Source organism: Sinocyclocheilus grahami, unplaced genomic scaffold (genome assembly GCF_001515645.1).
Source record: "Sinocyclocheilus grahami isolate Dianchi unplaced genomic scaffold, SAMN03320097.WGS_v1.1 scaffold1598.1, whole genome shotgun sequence".
NCBI classification, from domain to species: Eukaryota; Metazoa; Chordata; class Actinopteri; order Cypriniformes; family Cyprinidae; genus Sinocyclocheilus; species Sinocyclocheilus grahami.
The window spans coordinates 2,260-19,160 of record NW_015506777.1 but is presented as its reverse complement, the minus strand read 5'-3'; the positions used below and the strand labels follow the sequence as shown (position 1 = coordinate 19,160).

The 16,901-nt window shown below is 34.6% G+C and overlaps 2 protein-coding genes across 2 annotated transcripts in view; one reads left to right on the top strand and one right to left on the bottom strand.

Moving 5' to 3' along the window:
- slc47a1 (solute carrier family 47 member 1) overlaps nt 1-8,588 on the top strand; it is a 12,494-nt gene extending 3,906 nt beyond the window's left edge. Inside the window, exons 4-17 of the mRNA XM_016257795.1 lie at nt 1,358-1,506; nt 2,317-2,359; nt 2,628-2,672; nt 2,765-2,862; nt 2,986-3,083; nt 4,210-4,323; nt 5,225-5,292; nt 5,908-6,016; nt 6,128-6,203; nt 6,411-6,480; nt 6,786-6,918; nt 7,913-8,007; nt 8,101-8,277; nt 8,568-8,588. Coding sequence (XP_016113281.1) covers nt 1,358-1,506; nt 2,317-2,359; nt 2,628-2,672; nt 2,765-2,862; nt 2,986-3,083; nt 4,210-4,323; nt 5,225-5,292; nt 5,908-6,016; nt 6,128-6,203; nt 6,411-6,480; nt 6,786-6,918; nt 7,913-8,007; nt 8,101-8,277; nt 8,568-8,588 — 1,296 coding nt within the window. The remainder of the gene's footprint in view (nt 1-1,357; nt 1,507-2,316; nt 2,360-2,627; nt 2,673-2,764; nt 2,863-2,985; nt 3,084-4,209; nt 4,324-5,224; nt 5,293-5,907; nt 6,017-6,127; nt 6,204-6,410; nt 6,481-6,785; nt 6,919-7,912; nt 8,008-8,100; nt 8,278-8,567) is intronic.
- A 1,445-nt stretch (nt 8,589-10,033) lies between these two features.
- On the bottom strand, nt 10,034-16,337 carry LOC107571468 (multidrug and toxin extrusion protein 1-like; the record flags this gene model as incomplete). The annotated part of the gene is made up of 13 exons (XM_016257794.1): nt 10,034-10,362; nt 10,459-10,537; nt 10,616-10,710; nt 10,805-10,937; nt 11,434-11,503; nt 11,607-11,682; nt 12,738-12,846; nt 13,626-13,693; nt 13,765-13,878; nt 15,539-15,636; nt 15,805-15,902; nt 16,025-16,069; nt 16,268-16,337. Coding segments are annotated over 13 exons (1,297 nt in total), but the record flags the coding sequence as incomplete, so codon positions are not given.
- Nucleotides 16,338-16,901: the final 564 nt, after the last annotated feature.

The window sequence follows — 16,901 nt, the reverse complement described above, 5'->3', positions numbered from 1 at the left end:
CAGTAAAGATTTATACCCAAACGAAGGGCTGAGACTACAGAATATCCCCAATGCAGAAAAAAACTCATATACACACACACACACACACACACATGCACAAACACACACATGGTACACACACTTTCATAGAACACATTGTAATATTTTTCATGTTTCTGCTGGGATATGACTGTTATTTTTCCATTTTTTTTTTACTTAACACAATTAGATTTGAGTGATGTGATGGAGACCAATGAGTTTATATCATATTTATATTTAAAAAAATATGTTATACATTTATTTCATATTTATGAAATTGTATGAATATACATATGTTTAGGTTATAATTCAGTTAGAATTTTTTACAAAATATGGATTTTGTAATATTTCAATATATATTTGAATCCATAAACAACCAAATTGAAGCCTCAAAATTATCTAATTTCTCATGTTTCACTTATTTTGCTCAGTTAAAAATCTCCATAGGATACTATAGGCCCCTCTAGTGGCTGTAACCATAAAATGCAAAATTATGTCATTTTTCCCCACCAGATGGCACCAGAGACACACAGTGACTCAATTCCAAGGCCATCTGTTGTTTTTTTGATGAAACATGTCTTTATTTGTTTTGTTTTTTGGTGAAGTAATGTACAAAAACTGCTTATTTGCTTATATTTTCTTTAAAATATCCAGAAAAAAAGGTAAATATAATAAAAATCACCAACAAATAATAGAAAAACCTACATAAATATTTAGAAAATAATTATAAAAATGGATCGATATAAGATTTCTGGACCAAAAAAATGTTTTAGCCTTTGGGTCATTTTGAACAAAATATGGATTTTGTAATGTTTCAATATATATTTTAATCAATAAACAACCAAATTGAAGCCTTAAGATCATCTAATTTCTCATGTTTCACTTGTTTTGCTCTGTTAAAAATCTCCATAGGGTTCTACAGGCCCCTCTAGTGACTGTAACCATAAAATGCAATTTTATGTAATTTTACCCCACCAAATGGTATCAGAGACACTGTTGGTTTTTGATGAAACAGAACTAAAATTGTGTCTTTCTTTGTTTTTTGTTTTGGTGAAATAATGTACAAAAACTGCTTATTTGCTTATGTTTTCTTAAAAATATCCAGAATAAAAGGTAAATATGATAAAAATCACCAAAAAATAATAGAAAACCTACATAAAATATTTGAAAAAAAAAGGAAAAATGTTCCAATATAAGCTTTCTGGACCAAAAATAAAATTTGTGTCATTTTTGGCCTTCGGCTCATTTTGACCCGCAAGGGACACTTTTGTTATAGGTTCGGGAGGGACGGATGAGGTTAATCTATATTATGAACTAATTATCTATTGTTGATGTCCAGACATTTGGCAGTAAGAACCTTAAGCGTGTGGGGGAGATTCTCCAGAGAAGCATTCTCATCCTCTTACTCTTCTGCCTGCCATGCTGGGCCATACTCATCAATGCTGAGTCAATACTACTCACCCTGAAGCAAGAGCCAGAGGTGACCAGGTCAGACTGATCCAGTACTAGATTATTAGTTCAGTTCAGAACTTTTAGCATGGAAACTATTACCAGTGTAACATCTTTTTTTTTTCATGTAGATATGTGATTATATTTGTTGTAGTGAAAGCAGTGTGTTGTGCCAAAATAACAGAATATCAGTATCTGTCTTTAAAAAAAAAAAAAACAGCAGTTCAAATTCTGAGGGAATTAAAGCTTCTGAGAAGTATAAAGAAAGTGGAAACATTTTTTTTTCTATCTCTGAGCTGTAGGTCTGTGGAAACGAGTCCAGATAATTTAAAATAAATTAGTTTATGACCTACATAGGTCTGCATATGACCTATACGTTTATATAATTGAGGAATGTAGTATTAGTTGGGTAGTTTTTGCTTCACTTCAATGAAATGAGATAACCAAGGATTTTTTTTGGCTTATTTTTTAACATACACATTTTCAATCCTAAAGTTGCATGCCGTAATTTTAATTTTTTAAAATTTTTTTAATGATAAGCCAGAGATGACACCATGATTTGAAATTAGATTAAACGATTTGTGTTTAAAAAAAGAAGTGTGAAGTGGCACCTATGTATCCAAATTAATTTCATATTAGAAAATAAAGCACATTTAAGTACATGATTGTAATACTAAAGTTACTTTTTTCCAACAAGGGATATCATGGTCTCACCAAAAAAACAAACAAAAAAATTGATTTGTGCCTTTAATGCTTAAAAAACGTAATAGGACACCAAATTCTATCATATTTATGGAGAGTTTTTTTTGGGTGTCACGCTGTTCAAAGACTGTTATGCTCCTTTTTCAGGATTGCACAGCTGTATGTTATGGCTTTCCTCCCTGCTGTTCCTGTAAGTATAACAACATGTTTTTACAAAAATAACACAACAGTGGTTGCGCTTTCATCTCTGTGTTGGCCTTGTTTTTTAGAGTATAATTTCAAATGTTTCCTAGTGCTGACAATTTTTTGGTCATTGACCAAAATGTTTCCTGTCAAATTGTTTATTATGTTCAAGACGCAAATTTTAAACAGCCTAACCACACATACAGTCAGTGTCACAAGCTTTCCTACTGCTGACAGTACTGATGTCTTTTACTGTCCATCCTTCAATTTCTTAGGCCATGTTTCTGCACCATCTGCAGGTGTCTTATCTGCAAAACCAGGTACAACCTTTTAGTAAGCTCAAGATGCTGCACTGGACAGAAGACAGCAAAAGACATGTAAACTCAACAAATAATGTATTGCCATGTTTCAGGGCATCATCCTGCCACAGATGTACACAGCAGTTGCTGCCAACATTTTAAATGTAGCAACAAACTACATCCTTCTTCACTCAATGAAACTGGGAGTGATGTATGTATGATTACTGCTAATTTTATCAATACTAAACAGCAATACATGCACTATAGATTAGTGATGGCCATAAGCCAGGAAATGAATGATCTTTAGTATAAGCAGGTGCTTGTGTCTCTGCAGGGGCTCTGCCGCAGCCAACAGTATCTCACAGATCTCCATCTGCCTCTTTCTGTTTGCTTACATACGCTGGAAAAAGCTGCATGTGAACACATGGGGTGGTGAGGAATATATGGAAAGCGGCACACAGAGAGACACTCATGTTTGCTTTTATGTCATTATGGGGTCACTGACTTATACAATTTTTACATTAAGCCAATTATAATTATTATACCCTAAAAGGGATTAATTTTTAATGGCTGTGAGTTAAAGAGATGTTACCAATGCAGAAAAGTTAGAGAAGCTACAATGTATGAGCAGCAATGTATGCGGAGACTACCAGTGGGAGTGCAGACAGTGATGCCTCATCTGAATTATCTCCTGTTTCAGAATAGGGTCTAACCCAGCACAATGGGAAAGACCAGTGAGGTAAGTTCATGTTGATTGGCTGAAGGCATGTCATTTGAAACACTGGAAAAGATAGACCAAAACCAAAGTCCAGGCACTTCTCAACTTTTATGCTATGGAGGAAATTCAATGCGGCTTTGAAGGTTCTTTTCTTGGTCTTTTTGAAAAGTAAAACTGCAAGTTGTCTGTCATAAGTGACTCTCAAGAAATTACCCCACATTAGTCGCCACCTACTGGTGTGATGAATAACCTACAAAAATAGGCTCCAAAAGAATCTGTCAACAAATCTATTTTGGTGAATTGTGATTAAAAAATAAATAAAAATCCCACCCCTAGCTGATAATAGGCACAGTTTGAATCATATCATGCCCAGAGATGTCATGGCCTTCAATAAAGTCGATTTGCCTGAGTGAAATCTTCTCCACAGGTCCAAAGGACTCTCAGTGCCTCAGAATCAAACAATCAATTTAGCTTGGGATCGACTCCCAGCCCGCGGAAGACTTACTAGCAGCAAACAGCAGAGAGACTGTCAGTAATTTAATCTATCACTATGAATTCCTACTTGTCATGGACACCAATTGGCATTTTTCCAGTGAAAGAAAATACTTTGTTTTTTATTTGTGAGGCTGTTTTCCCAAATGTCCAAATCCAAAATCTGTTAGATTTTGATCTGTTCACAATGACCACTGTGAATAGGAAAACATGAAAAAAACATATAGATAACAAACGCAATTATTCTGCATAGCTAGTCAATCAATAATGACAAGAGATATGTATACTGTATGAACATGACTGCTGTTATAAAAGAAAGTGTGTGTTTGTCTTTGTCGCCCCCTACAGGCTGGTCTACTGCAGCACTGCAGGAGTGGGGGTCTTACATGAAACTGGCTATTCCTAGCACTCTCATGCTCTGTTTTGAGTGGTGGGTCTATGAGATCGGAGGTTTCCTTGCAGGTGTGTAGATGTGTGAAGGAGGTTTCACACATCTGTGTCGTCATGTGTTGTCTTATATTTCAGATTTACCGTAACAGTCAGAAAAAAATATTATTCGAAATGAAATGGATAAAATATTGATTGATTTAGTCAAGTATCATATTTTGATACATCATGCTTTTATGGCCGCATGTATGATATGGGAGAATATAGAGCTCATACACAGTGGAAAAAAAAGAAAAACCCTCTGTTTTATTCAGAGACCCAAAATGATCAAAGTTATGCCATTTGGTACTGATATTTATGACCAAAAAGTTAAATGAAATTTTAATGTAATGTAATGTAAATCAATTAGATCTTTTTAACTATAATCAAGTAAACCTAATTTGTTTGAATCCATTCTGAAATATTTCTAACAATATGAAAGTTATTATTATATTTACTTATTAAAATACGTAAGGATTTCACAGCAAAAAGACATGTGTACCACAACCTGAAGGTGGGCATTTATACAATTATACTAAAACGTGTTAACAAAAGTGTAAATTATCAATCAGACGACAGAAGACTGTATAGAAGACTGTGTATAACAGGTTTTGAACAATTTGAGGCTTTAGACATTTCCATATCAAATATAATACAGTAGGGTTTATAGGGTTAACATATTCCCATTGGTCTTCAACCAAAGTCCCTCTGCAATCATGTGAAATACCTGGCAGTCAATTTTTCGTGAATCTTTTTTTTCCCCCTCCCAGGTGGAAATTGTAATGAGCACAATTGTTTTGCAGTTGTTTTATAAATAATCCCATGAATTGCCTAACTGAGTTGTGCAATGCCACAATCAGACAAAAATCAGAGACATCCAACACATAATTAAATAACATCCATTCATCCTTTAATTCTTTCCCCCTGATGATTGCAGGAATGCTGGGGGAGGTGGATCTTGCTGCTCAACATGTGTTGCTGGAGGTGGGGGCCATTACATACATGGTAAGACAGTGTTATTTAACGTTACACTCACAATAAGAGACTTATTAAATTGGGTTAAACTGCCATTGCTAGCAGGGTTTGTCATTGCTGCCAAATGGCAAATATATTGAAACAAAAAGTATTAAACATCATTCTGAAAGTGATTCCAGTAATATAATATTCCTGTCATTAGTATTAGTTGAGGTGTGGACTTACCTATTCTCATAGAATTAGAAAAAAAAACTTCATAATTATTATTTTTTTTATAGTTATCATCCTTGATGTGAAAGACCTTTAATTATCAATACTGAAGAAAAGGGGGAGGTGATTTGAGATCTTTTTAAGGACTCAATGTCTAAGCTTCTGCCAGCTGAGGCAGAAGTCTCTGTAACAAAGCTTTTCCTGCGATTTTGACATGGATACACCTTTTGTTACTGTTAGGGTTCAAAGATTCACTTCAGTTGTTTGTAATGCTCCAAAACAACACCTTTATCGCTACCTACTGGTCTAATGTGGTAACCTTCAAAAATAGTCAGCAACAGATGTTTTACAAACAAATTATCCTGTTAAATTCTATTTGTTAAATTAAATTAGTGTGAATATTTGCTTGTTTTAATAACAAGATTTTATGTTTAGTTTCCATTAGGTGTGCACGCGGCCGCTTGTGTGCGTGTGGGAAATGCGCTGGGAGCTGGAGACACTAACAGGGCCCTGATCACTAGTAAAGTGACTCTTATGATCTCAGGTCAGTAGAATATAGAAATGCACAGTGCTAACAATAAAGTTTAGTAATTAATATATAACTTATAATAAGTATCCAGAAGGAAAGATCATTTAAACCTTTACTGCATTGCAGGAGTTTTGGCTGTTTTACAGGGAATCATGATGGGTTTCTCAAAGTCAGTAGTGGGATACATCTTCACTTCTGATGAGTATGTTTGTTTCTCTCATAACATACACGCATTATTGAGTTATGATGAAACTAGGATTATTATAGATGAAGTAATATCATGATCATTTTCATCGTAAAATATATATAAGAATCAGGAGAACAAATAAATCACTGCTAATTATAGCAATGAGAGTGAAGCTTTTCTTTTGTTGTTTTGCAGTTCTCACTTCTTGATTTAATCTAACAGGAGCATAGTGAAAATTGTCTCGGAAATCCTCACCCTGTACGTTTTCCTGCAGTTTTTTGATGCTCTCGTGGTAAGTTTGAATTGTTTAATTCAAAGGAAGGCAACACAAATTAATCAACCTTTAAAGATACAGATATTCTTTATGATTGAGCTGAAGGTCATATACTGTAACTAGCATTATGTTATCTTCTGTCTTTCATCATTACAGTATCAATGAGTGATAATGTCACAAGATGTTATCAGTTAAAATGCTTTTACTAGGGATTTCTTGTGATGTCATGAAACCTGGTTTTGTGAAATTATGTAATTCACTGATTACTCTGAAGTCTGTATAGTGCATATCGCTACAACAGACCAGTTTGTCTTGTGTTTTAGTGTGTGTGTTCAGGGATTCTTCTGGGTGCTGGGAAGCAGAAGATAGCAGCACTGTCCAACTTGATCTGTTACTACTGCATTGGGTTACCAGTAGGAATATCACTGATGTTTCTGGCCGAGCTCAGGATACTTGGTACCATCTCTTCATTCCTATTTTCCTAACTTATCAGAAATTCAGCTGTTTCAAAGGAGCTAAAATAAGTGAAAAAAAGAAAGAAAAAAAGAATGTCAAGTCAACCCAGATCTTTAATTCCATTCAGATATCTGGCATCCCAGTTTTGCCCTGCAATTTAGTTATAAATCTTTTCATTCTCCAAACCGAACCAAAGTTAATACTTTTATTCAGTAAGGATGCATTAAATTTGATACAAAAAGTAACAGTAAAGACTATATAATTTTTCAAAAGATGTCTCTTCATTCATCAAAGAATTCTAAAAATAATAAATAGTAACTAAATGAATAAATAAATATTTTGTGAATAAAAAACAAAACAAAACAAAAAACATATTTTTATGTTTTCAACATTGATACTAATAATAAATCATTTTCAGCATCAAATCATGATTTCTGAAGGATTATGTGACACGGAAAACTGGAATAATAACTGATGAAATTTCAGCTTTGCCATCAAATAAATAAATTACATTTTGAAATACATTAGAATAGAAAAAAATATTTTAAACTGTAATAATAATTCACAGTATTACTGTTTTAATGTTGCTTGGTGAACAAAAGAGACATCTTTCAAAAACATTCAAACATCTTACCAACCCCAAACTTCTAAACACCAATCCACACTAACAAAACACTAATCTAACAAATTCAGTCAACCAAATTTATACTACTACTACTACTACTACTACTACTACTACTACTACTAGTCATCAAAATACTACTACTAGTCATCAAAACTATAAAACAGGCAATATGTATGTTTTTGTATAAAACTAATTTCAATACATAACCTGAACACATCAAGACTTGTTATTGTTAGTGATTCAGGTCTCTAGTCATATAGCATCTTTTCTCCTCCAAACCAGCCATGTAATAAAATTCTGAGAGTGTTTGCTTCCCATGACCTGTTCTAAACTTGAAACTCGTCCCATTTTGATTTCCCACTCATTCAGGTCTATGGCTTGGCCTCTTGATTTGTGTCATAATTCAGACCTGTTTCTTCACCACTCTCATCTTTAAGCTCAACTGGAAGAAAGTAACAGAGCAGGTAAGACATAACAAATCAAACCTGCGTGGTCAGGTTAAGCTACCATTATGTAAGGGTGTCGAAAGTGATAATGTTGTCTAATGTCTTCCTTAGGCTCAGAAACGTGCAGGCAAACATGCAAAGGTAGTGTGTGTTCAAAAGGCACCATCGATAGGACAGTCAGTCCTTGATACGCTCGTTTCTGAAGGGCAGAACAACGATGAGCAAACACCTGATACTGGAGCTTCAGCAAGTATCCCTGAACCTTGGGATGACATAACTGGAAACAAAGTAAGTGCTACAGTAATCCCAGCATCCAGGGTTTCCCAAACTGGGGTTTTGGAGGAACTGAAGAGGGTTCATGATTTGATGAAATGATAATAACAAATTATATAAATGATATTACAAAATGTATCAAATAAAAGCCTGAGATTTGATTAAATTATGCTATGTTTCAAAGCAAAGCAACACTGTGTTCACATCTCATACATTTGGGAACATAACATTCAATTTATTTATACATACAGCATTTCAGCAGTGTTCTACCAAAATAAAAGCTTGAGGATTTTGAATGTTTAAAGTTTGAGGGTTTGGACGTTTGAAAGTGAAGAATTTAAGTCATAAATATTCGTATTGTAACTTGTAAAGCAACATTATTATAATGAACAAATATTAATTAATATTTTCCAGTACAATTGGAATTTACAGAAGGAATGTATTGCTGTCTTCATTTCTGTAATTAGAGTTGAAACTTTTTATCTATTTACTTGCATGTCGAGCAACAAATAGCCAACATCAGAGAACCATAAACATGCAAATGTGTTGTTAAATTACTAATATATATATATATATATATATATATAAAAAATAGTTCACCCAAAAGTGAAAATTTGCTGAAAATGTCCTCACCCTCAGGCTATCCAAGAGGTAGATTACAATTTAGCATTACATCACTTGCTCACCAATAGATCCTCTGCAGTGAATGGGTGCCATCAGAATGACAGTTCAAACAGCTGATTAATCACAAAAATTCACAACACGACTCCATTAGTCTTTAAGTTAAGGTCTTGTGAGGTGAAAAACTGTGTTTGTAATAAACAAATCCATCAAGACAGTTTTAACTTCAAATTGCTGCATCTAGCTTAAATGTGAGTCCTCTATCCATAAATACTTCCGTTTTAGGACCATGTGATATTTCAGTTTTTCTTTTTTAATAAATCTGCAAAAATTTCAACAATTCTGTGTTTTTCTGTCAATATGGGGTGCTGTGTGTACATTAATGAGGAAAAAAAATTAACTTAAATGATTTTAGCAAATGGCTGCAATATAACAAAGAGTGAAAAATGTAAGGGGGTCTGAATACTTTCCGTACCCACTGTATATATATATATATATATATATATATTCACATATTTTTACTAGTCAGGTCCGGAAGTACTCAGACACTGACTGAGTTTTTGTTGCCTTTATACACCGCTACAAAGGATTTGAAATACAACAGCCAAAATGTGACTGTAGGGCAGACTTTTAGCTTTATTTTAAGAGGTTCCACAAAAATATGACATTTACCATTTAGGAGTTACAGCCATTTTAAGCAAAGTACCTCCATTTTCAGTGGCTCAATAGTATTGTGTTCTTCCTTTGTTATCTTGAAACAGTGTGGCAATGTTTTATTGAGCACATTATATAATCTGTTACCTCAACAACATCCTCAAAATGTTGCAGATAAAATGTTCTAGCTTTGTTAATACGTCACATTACAAGAAAGTTTTATAAAAAATATTCCATCACCTCTGGCCTCAATGATGTTCTTATAACGTTCTCCTAATGTGGCAGAGAGAATGTTCTAACAAATATCTTAAAGAAAGTCACAAACATATAACCAAGAACCAAAATTAACTCTTGGTAAGTGCAAAATGTGTGCAAAAATTTACTTTGAGTAAATAAAACTTGTTGGTGGATATTTGCCTGGTAATTTGTTTTAATAAGCATAACATAAAACACTATAATTACTGTAGTTTATAGGAAGCTAGAAATCGTTTTATTGTCGTAACTCAAGGACTCCATGTAGCATCACACTATAATAAAATAATATTAATATTTTGGCAGAAGGATGAAGTAACATTAATTGTGCTCATCTGAGAATTCTAATGAGCACCTCATTTAACACAATCCCTCCAGCTAATATAAGCAGCATGAAGAAGACAGCAAGGCCTCGACGAACAACCAGTTGTTTTTTTGTCAAGACTGCACCAACTGTGACCTTTGTGCCAGTTACTGTTATTCCTCCTACTCCTTCTCCTTCACCGAGCCCTTCAAGGTCTGTGTTTGCATCTGTCTGGCCTTCTTCATTGTGCCGGGACTCCTGTGGTACTTCTGTAGAATAATCAGGCAACATAAGGGAAAGTCCATGATGAAATAAACATTTTGTGTTCATCATTAAAGTCATTATATACCGTATACAGAAAGTACCTTCAGTGCAGCCCTTATTTTCCATAGCATAAGATTCATCTTTGGTCTGAGGGGCTTGTACACCTGCTCTGATCAAGGCCTGAAAATAAGAAAATAAAAATAAAAATTAGCATATCAAAATAAACTATATAGATGTGGGTAAAGAAAATTGACCCACCTCGTGAGTGGCTTTTTTCCAGTCCAGTTTGCAAATGAGGGTGACAAAGAACAAAGATTGCATGAAGGCACACACAAAAAATCCAGTCCACAAACCTAGCAAGAGAGAACAAGAGGAAAGTCATGGAGGCGTTCAGTGTGGCACCTGAGATTAATCCTTCAAATAGTTCAACACTTTCAAGTCATTTACCAATTATGCCCAAACTGAGAGCAAACATCAGAGACACTCCAATTGGAAATCCCACAAAATAATATCCTATAATGTTACAAAGAGCACCAAGCAGCTGCTTTCCAGCACCTCTGACAATTCCACCTGTAATGCCCTACAGAAAAAAAAACCTAAGTATTATCAACAGGATGTTATCAGACATTCTCAATATCTTAAGTGAATATCTTAAATAAAAAAAATTAAATAGAAAGAAACTGAAATTGAAATATCACACATTTTATGCTCTAAGCTTTATTAAATTTTTTCTATTATTAAAACTCACTAAATTTTGTTTAGATTATTAAAAAAAAACATATTTTGGGTAAGATTTAAGAAGAAAATAATACACTAAACTTAGTTTAGGATGCATTCTACATATATTATGCATTTTTTGTTACTCAAAGTAAAAGTATACTATTTTACAGATGATTATGTATTTATTCATTTTTTTTTTGTGTAATGTACAGGAAATCCACTTAAGAAAGGACAGAAGTGTTATTGAAAATGGGATTTGATTTTGATTTTAAAAATCAAATTCTCTCTCTCAAGAATAAACAAACAGAAAGATTACAATTTGGTCAAAACAAAGAAAAAATCAATCACAAGCCTACCGCAATGGCATCAAATATATGAAAGAAGCTGTACATGACCATGACCTCTGATACTCTGAGCACTATTTCCCTTTGAGAGAGAGAGAGAGAGAGAGAGAGAGGATACCGTACATGTAAAATTGTATTATGTTAAAATCTTAACAGAACACTAGATTATTTCTTATTCTACTTACTCTTCTGTGGTAAAGACGTATCCGATAATATCACTGGTACTTCCAATAAAGGTTGCGACTATACAAGAAGCAAGTACTAGAAAACAACACCAGAGAAACCAGAAGAGTTTAGCTCCAACCTTAACTAAACATACCTGAACCAGCTAATCAAGGTCTTCAGGGTCACTAGAAACTTCCAGGCAGGTGTTTTGGAGCTGTTTGGAGCTACACTCTGCAGGACAGTGGCCCTCCAGGACCAAAGTTTGACTCATGTGCACTAGTTTCTGGAAATGTGAGGAATGGTCAATTTCCACTTGAGCACGGTTTGGTGTGATTACGGTCAGACTTCTCAGCACGGTAACTAAAGCCACTTTTTCACCATTTTCACCACATTTTCAAACCATTCCAAGCACAGTAAAGAAAGTTTCTAATTGCTTGGAAGGATTACAAACCATTACTGGAATTCTCGGCCTTAACAGTGGTCAACCATGCTTGTGGATCTCTAGTGAATTGAGGACATGATTGTTTACAACCCAGTGAATACAACATACATGACTCATATAAAACTATGCCAATAAACGTAGGCCTATAGCTAAGAGAATATTTACCTTTCTATCCACCTTTTTCCAAGCCTTCTTCATTTAAAACAATGTTCTATTATAAATCAATTGTTTTAAATGATGGCAGACACCTCTGGTTAGGGAATGTTCCACTCAAAAAAAAAAAAAAAGATAATTTCAAGTCATAAAGTTGCGCTACAAATAATCCTAATCCATCGGATTGATGATCCTCCTGATTATATTTTTATTCATGGTATGTTAAAAGTGATTTGTTAAAGCTTTTAATTTTAAATTCCCTTTTAATGTTTAATGGTTGAAGGGTGAGTAGAATAATGTTACCTCATTGCACCCAGTTTCTGAAAATGCTTATTCATAGAGCGAATATTTCACTGATTGTTTACAATTTAACAAAGTTACTTCTATAATGGGATTGAAGGAAAAAGGTGGATATGCTGCTTCTCCATACAGCTTTCTCCATTGTTTACATACAGTATCATGCTGTCGACTGGTCACCAAGGTAACATACATTCTAATCCTGTTTTGAAAAAGTAATCATGCTGCATAAAAGTTTTTAGTTTAGTTGTTCACATACGTCCACAGACTAAAGACACTTTGGCAGACAATTTGGCTTGTTCTGGGTTTCCAGCTCCAAGTGCATTTCCCACCCTCACAGTGGCTGCTATTACAAATCCCATTGGAAACTGAAAAGTGAGAATAATAAATATATAAATGACAAAACAAACAAACAAAAAACCTACTTCTAAGTGATTCAAATATCATTTTTCACAGATGTTCAGAAACAGAACTTGTTGCTGAAACAGTTTTTCTTTTGATATGTTCGACTTCGCTTTATTTCAACATCAATGATTTTTATCACATTTTTACTTAAAAGAAAGACTGACTAATTTTATATGCACTTTGGACTAAATTTATTCTCAATTGTATGATAGATTAAGGCTGTGGCAGCAACTGTTACAGATGTTTGACCTCACACAACCCCCTTTCTTACAATAAAAATTTTTTCTTACAATTTTTTATTGTATTGTTTTATTGTTTTATTGTCTTTCCCATAAGCAATTGATGTTTTATGCTTTTCACTTCTGGGGATTTTGATAAAACATTTAAACGTCTTGTGAATTGTCCAGTGTGCAAAAATTCAATACACAAAATACGATTTATTGCTGTCACCAACTGATGTGTCTGTTTTACCACCCAGGCAGAAGATAACAGAATACTATTGCTAATGGAACATAATACTCTAAACATCTAAAAAGAGTGAATGTGACATAACAAAACTGTACACATCTTAGTTTAACAGTTCTGTCATGGATTCCAGTTTCAATTATCGTTTATAAAAATGTAAGACTAATATCTTGACACATTGACCAACAAACAACTGGTGCTGTTGGGTCTGAGAACACCCTAAAGCCAGTATAGGTGTACATTTTTCTAAAAACAAAGAAACATTTGAAAAACATACCATAAACGCAATAGTAGCCAGCTGATACACAACAGACTGGGCTCCCAGCTCAGCCTCACTGATGATTCCTACAATGAACAACTAATGTAGTCATGACAAACGAAATTTAATTGCATAAAAACACAGATAGTTTGCAAACCTGCCAGGAATCCACCAATCTCATATGCCCACCACTGCACACAAAGCATGAGCATGCTGGGAAGAGCCAAGCTACTGAATGGACCCCATTCTTGCAGACAATCACAAGACCAGCCTAATGTGACACAGAAAGAGATGTAACAGATGGAGACCAACAGAAGTGTCTGTAACACTTTAGTTTAGGGACCAATTCTCACTATTAATTAGTTGCTTATTAGCATGCATATGAGCTGTTTATTAGTACTTATAAAGCACATATTAAAGGGGTCAAATGATGCGATTTCAAGCTTTCCTTTCTCTTTGGAGTGTTACAAGCTAAAGTTGCAAAGACTAAAGTCTCAAACCCAAAGAGATATTCTTTATAAAAGTTAAGAGTCGTCCACGCTCTCCTAAAACGCCTCGTTCAAACACCCCCACATGTCTACGTCACTGTGTGGGAATATTTGCATAACACGCCCAAATGTTCACGCAAAGAAATGGATGGAAGGCGTAACTTTATTGTTGCTGCCACGTACCGCCGCCGCCATGTTGTGTTGACGCTGTGTGTTTCGTTGTTAAAGCGAAAATACTTTGTTTGGCCTTCCAAAAAAGGACACGACTAGAAATCCGTGGTTAAGTTGTATTTACAACACTGTGCCAGAACAGTTCAACCCAAATATTCAGATGTGTGCAGCGCATTTTATGGAGGACTGTTTCCTGATCCTGGTAGACTACAGTGCCGGCTGTTCTGACTCACAGTCTGCAAGTACGTTTTCATATTTAAAGAATTTACCACTGACGATTCAAACGCGAGTTTTGAGCAGTGTAGAGTAACGCTTGTTGTTTGTCATTTCTCCAATCACAAATGCAGACATGGTTTTATGTTTACGCGGCAAAATGCAATGCAAAGTTGTAAAAAAACAGTATAAGTCATTATAATCCGTAATTATGTCCCCACTGGATGCAACAAATGCCTCGTTTATAATGGGTTTTATTGGTTTTGTCTCGTCGCGCCGGGACACAGCATCACAGTATGGTAAGGGGCGTAACATTTCCGTCACACGCTTGAGGTATTCGGCCAATCACAATGCACTGGATAGCTGGCCAATCAGAGCACACCTCGCTTTTTAGACGAGCTTTGTAAAAATGTACGCGTTTCAGAAAGGCGAGGCATAGAGGAGAAACAGTAATGTACAGTATGTGGAAAATAATGTGTTTTTGAACCTTAAACCGCATAAAACACATTTCATTACACCAAATACACAAAATAATGTTCTTTTTAGCAACATTATATGACACCTTTAATGTCTTATTCTGTATGACCATATTTTAGATCCATTAATCCTACCCTATACCGAAACATAACAACTGTCTGTTGAGGCAAAAGTCATAGTTAATAGTCAGTTAATAGAGAAGATTGGTCCCCAAACTAAAGTGTGACCGAACTGTCTATAGATGGCACTATAATTGATAGTTCCATTAGTTTACTATATTGACAAGTGTTGAGCTGGTGATCGGGAAAGACAATATTTATCAAGGATATCTGAAGCTATCAGCATGCTTATCAGCAAATGCAATATGCTTTTATCACACATATCACAGCAAATATCACATGACTCATCAGAAACATTTCAATGAACTTTCCTCCACACCATCTTAACGAGTCACATAGTAAACTGTTTTCTGGTTAAATATTGAAAAAGAAAACAACATACTTTGCACAGGACATGTTACATATTCTTCTTTTACAAGTCATACACTAAGATGGATGGATGGATGGATGGATAGATACTCACCGGCCCATGTGTTTTTATGCAGGCCCTTCCATCGAATATAAAAAAAGAGAAACACAGCCAAGGAATACTGGGAAATGGTGTTTGCAGCAGCAGATCCTCTGATAGTTAATAAGAAAGTCCAGTTAATCATTTTGACTGTAAATAACCAAATCTAACTGAAGTTTAAATAAATAAAAGAAGTTTGCACTTTTCTCTATTCCCTCACACTGAATAAAGGCAACATACCAAGTCCCTAAATAAGATATAATCAAAATCAAAATGCTTACGCCACACCAAGATCAAGCAGATGAAGAAAGATGTAGTTTATTAAAGCATTGAGGACATTTCCTGCAGCTCCTGTGATGACCTGAGGCCAAATAATACCCTAAACAAACAGAGAAAAGCAGACTCATGAACTAGGCTACATGAACAAACAAGGTCAAGCAAAAGAAGAAGAAAGAACGCAAAAGAAGAAGAAAGAAAGATCTTCAGCAACAGAGCCCTGACCTGATTTTGAAGATACCTTCCCTGCAGTTGATAGACAAATGCAGCCTGAGGATGGTAACAAAGACAGTGAAAAGCATAATTGGATGGAAAAATAAACTTTCTTATGCTTATTTCACACTTCCACATTGTTACTTACATTGAAGAATAGTTTTTTTCCACTTACATTGTGGAATAGTTCTTTATAGTTTTATTTTGCAGGCTCATATATTTAAACAGATTAATTTAAAGTAATGTGTCACTTACAGGCAGAGCAGGCATGAATATTTTTACATAGAGTTGTGACAGACTGTTGAGAGAGGGAAGTAATAACACACTGTTAAAGAAACTTCATTGACAGGACTGTAGGTCCATGCGAATGTCACATGACCAAATGTGACCCTGGACCACAAAACCAGCCTTAAGTCGCTGGGGTATATTTTTAGCAATAGCCAAAAAACCATTGTATGAGACAAAATTATCGATTTTTCTTTTATGCCAAAACTCATAAGGATATTACAGTTTTTTTTCAATTGCTAACATCCCTTTGTCCAATCTATAATCACATTTTCAAAACTCTAAACACAATTAGCAAAACATCCGTCTGTTGTGACCATACCATTAACACAATTCATGTTGTTTTCACACAATATTCAGTCAATTAACATGTTTCTAAACTGCTTAAATTTTCTTTTCACAAAAGTTTACCCCATACCAAAATCATGGATCATTCTTATCTTTTTATTTTTTTTTATTATTATTATTTTTTTTTACAAATGCTTAAACACAGCATGACAGAAATGAAGACCTAATGTTCCAAACTTTAAATATAGTGTAAAGCCTCTACTTCTGCAACAAAAGAGCTGATAAGAATTATTTTAATTACTGATAATTGAGCTAA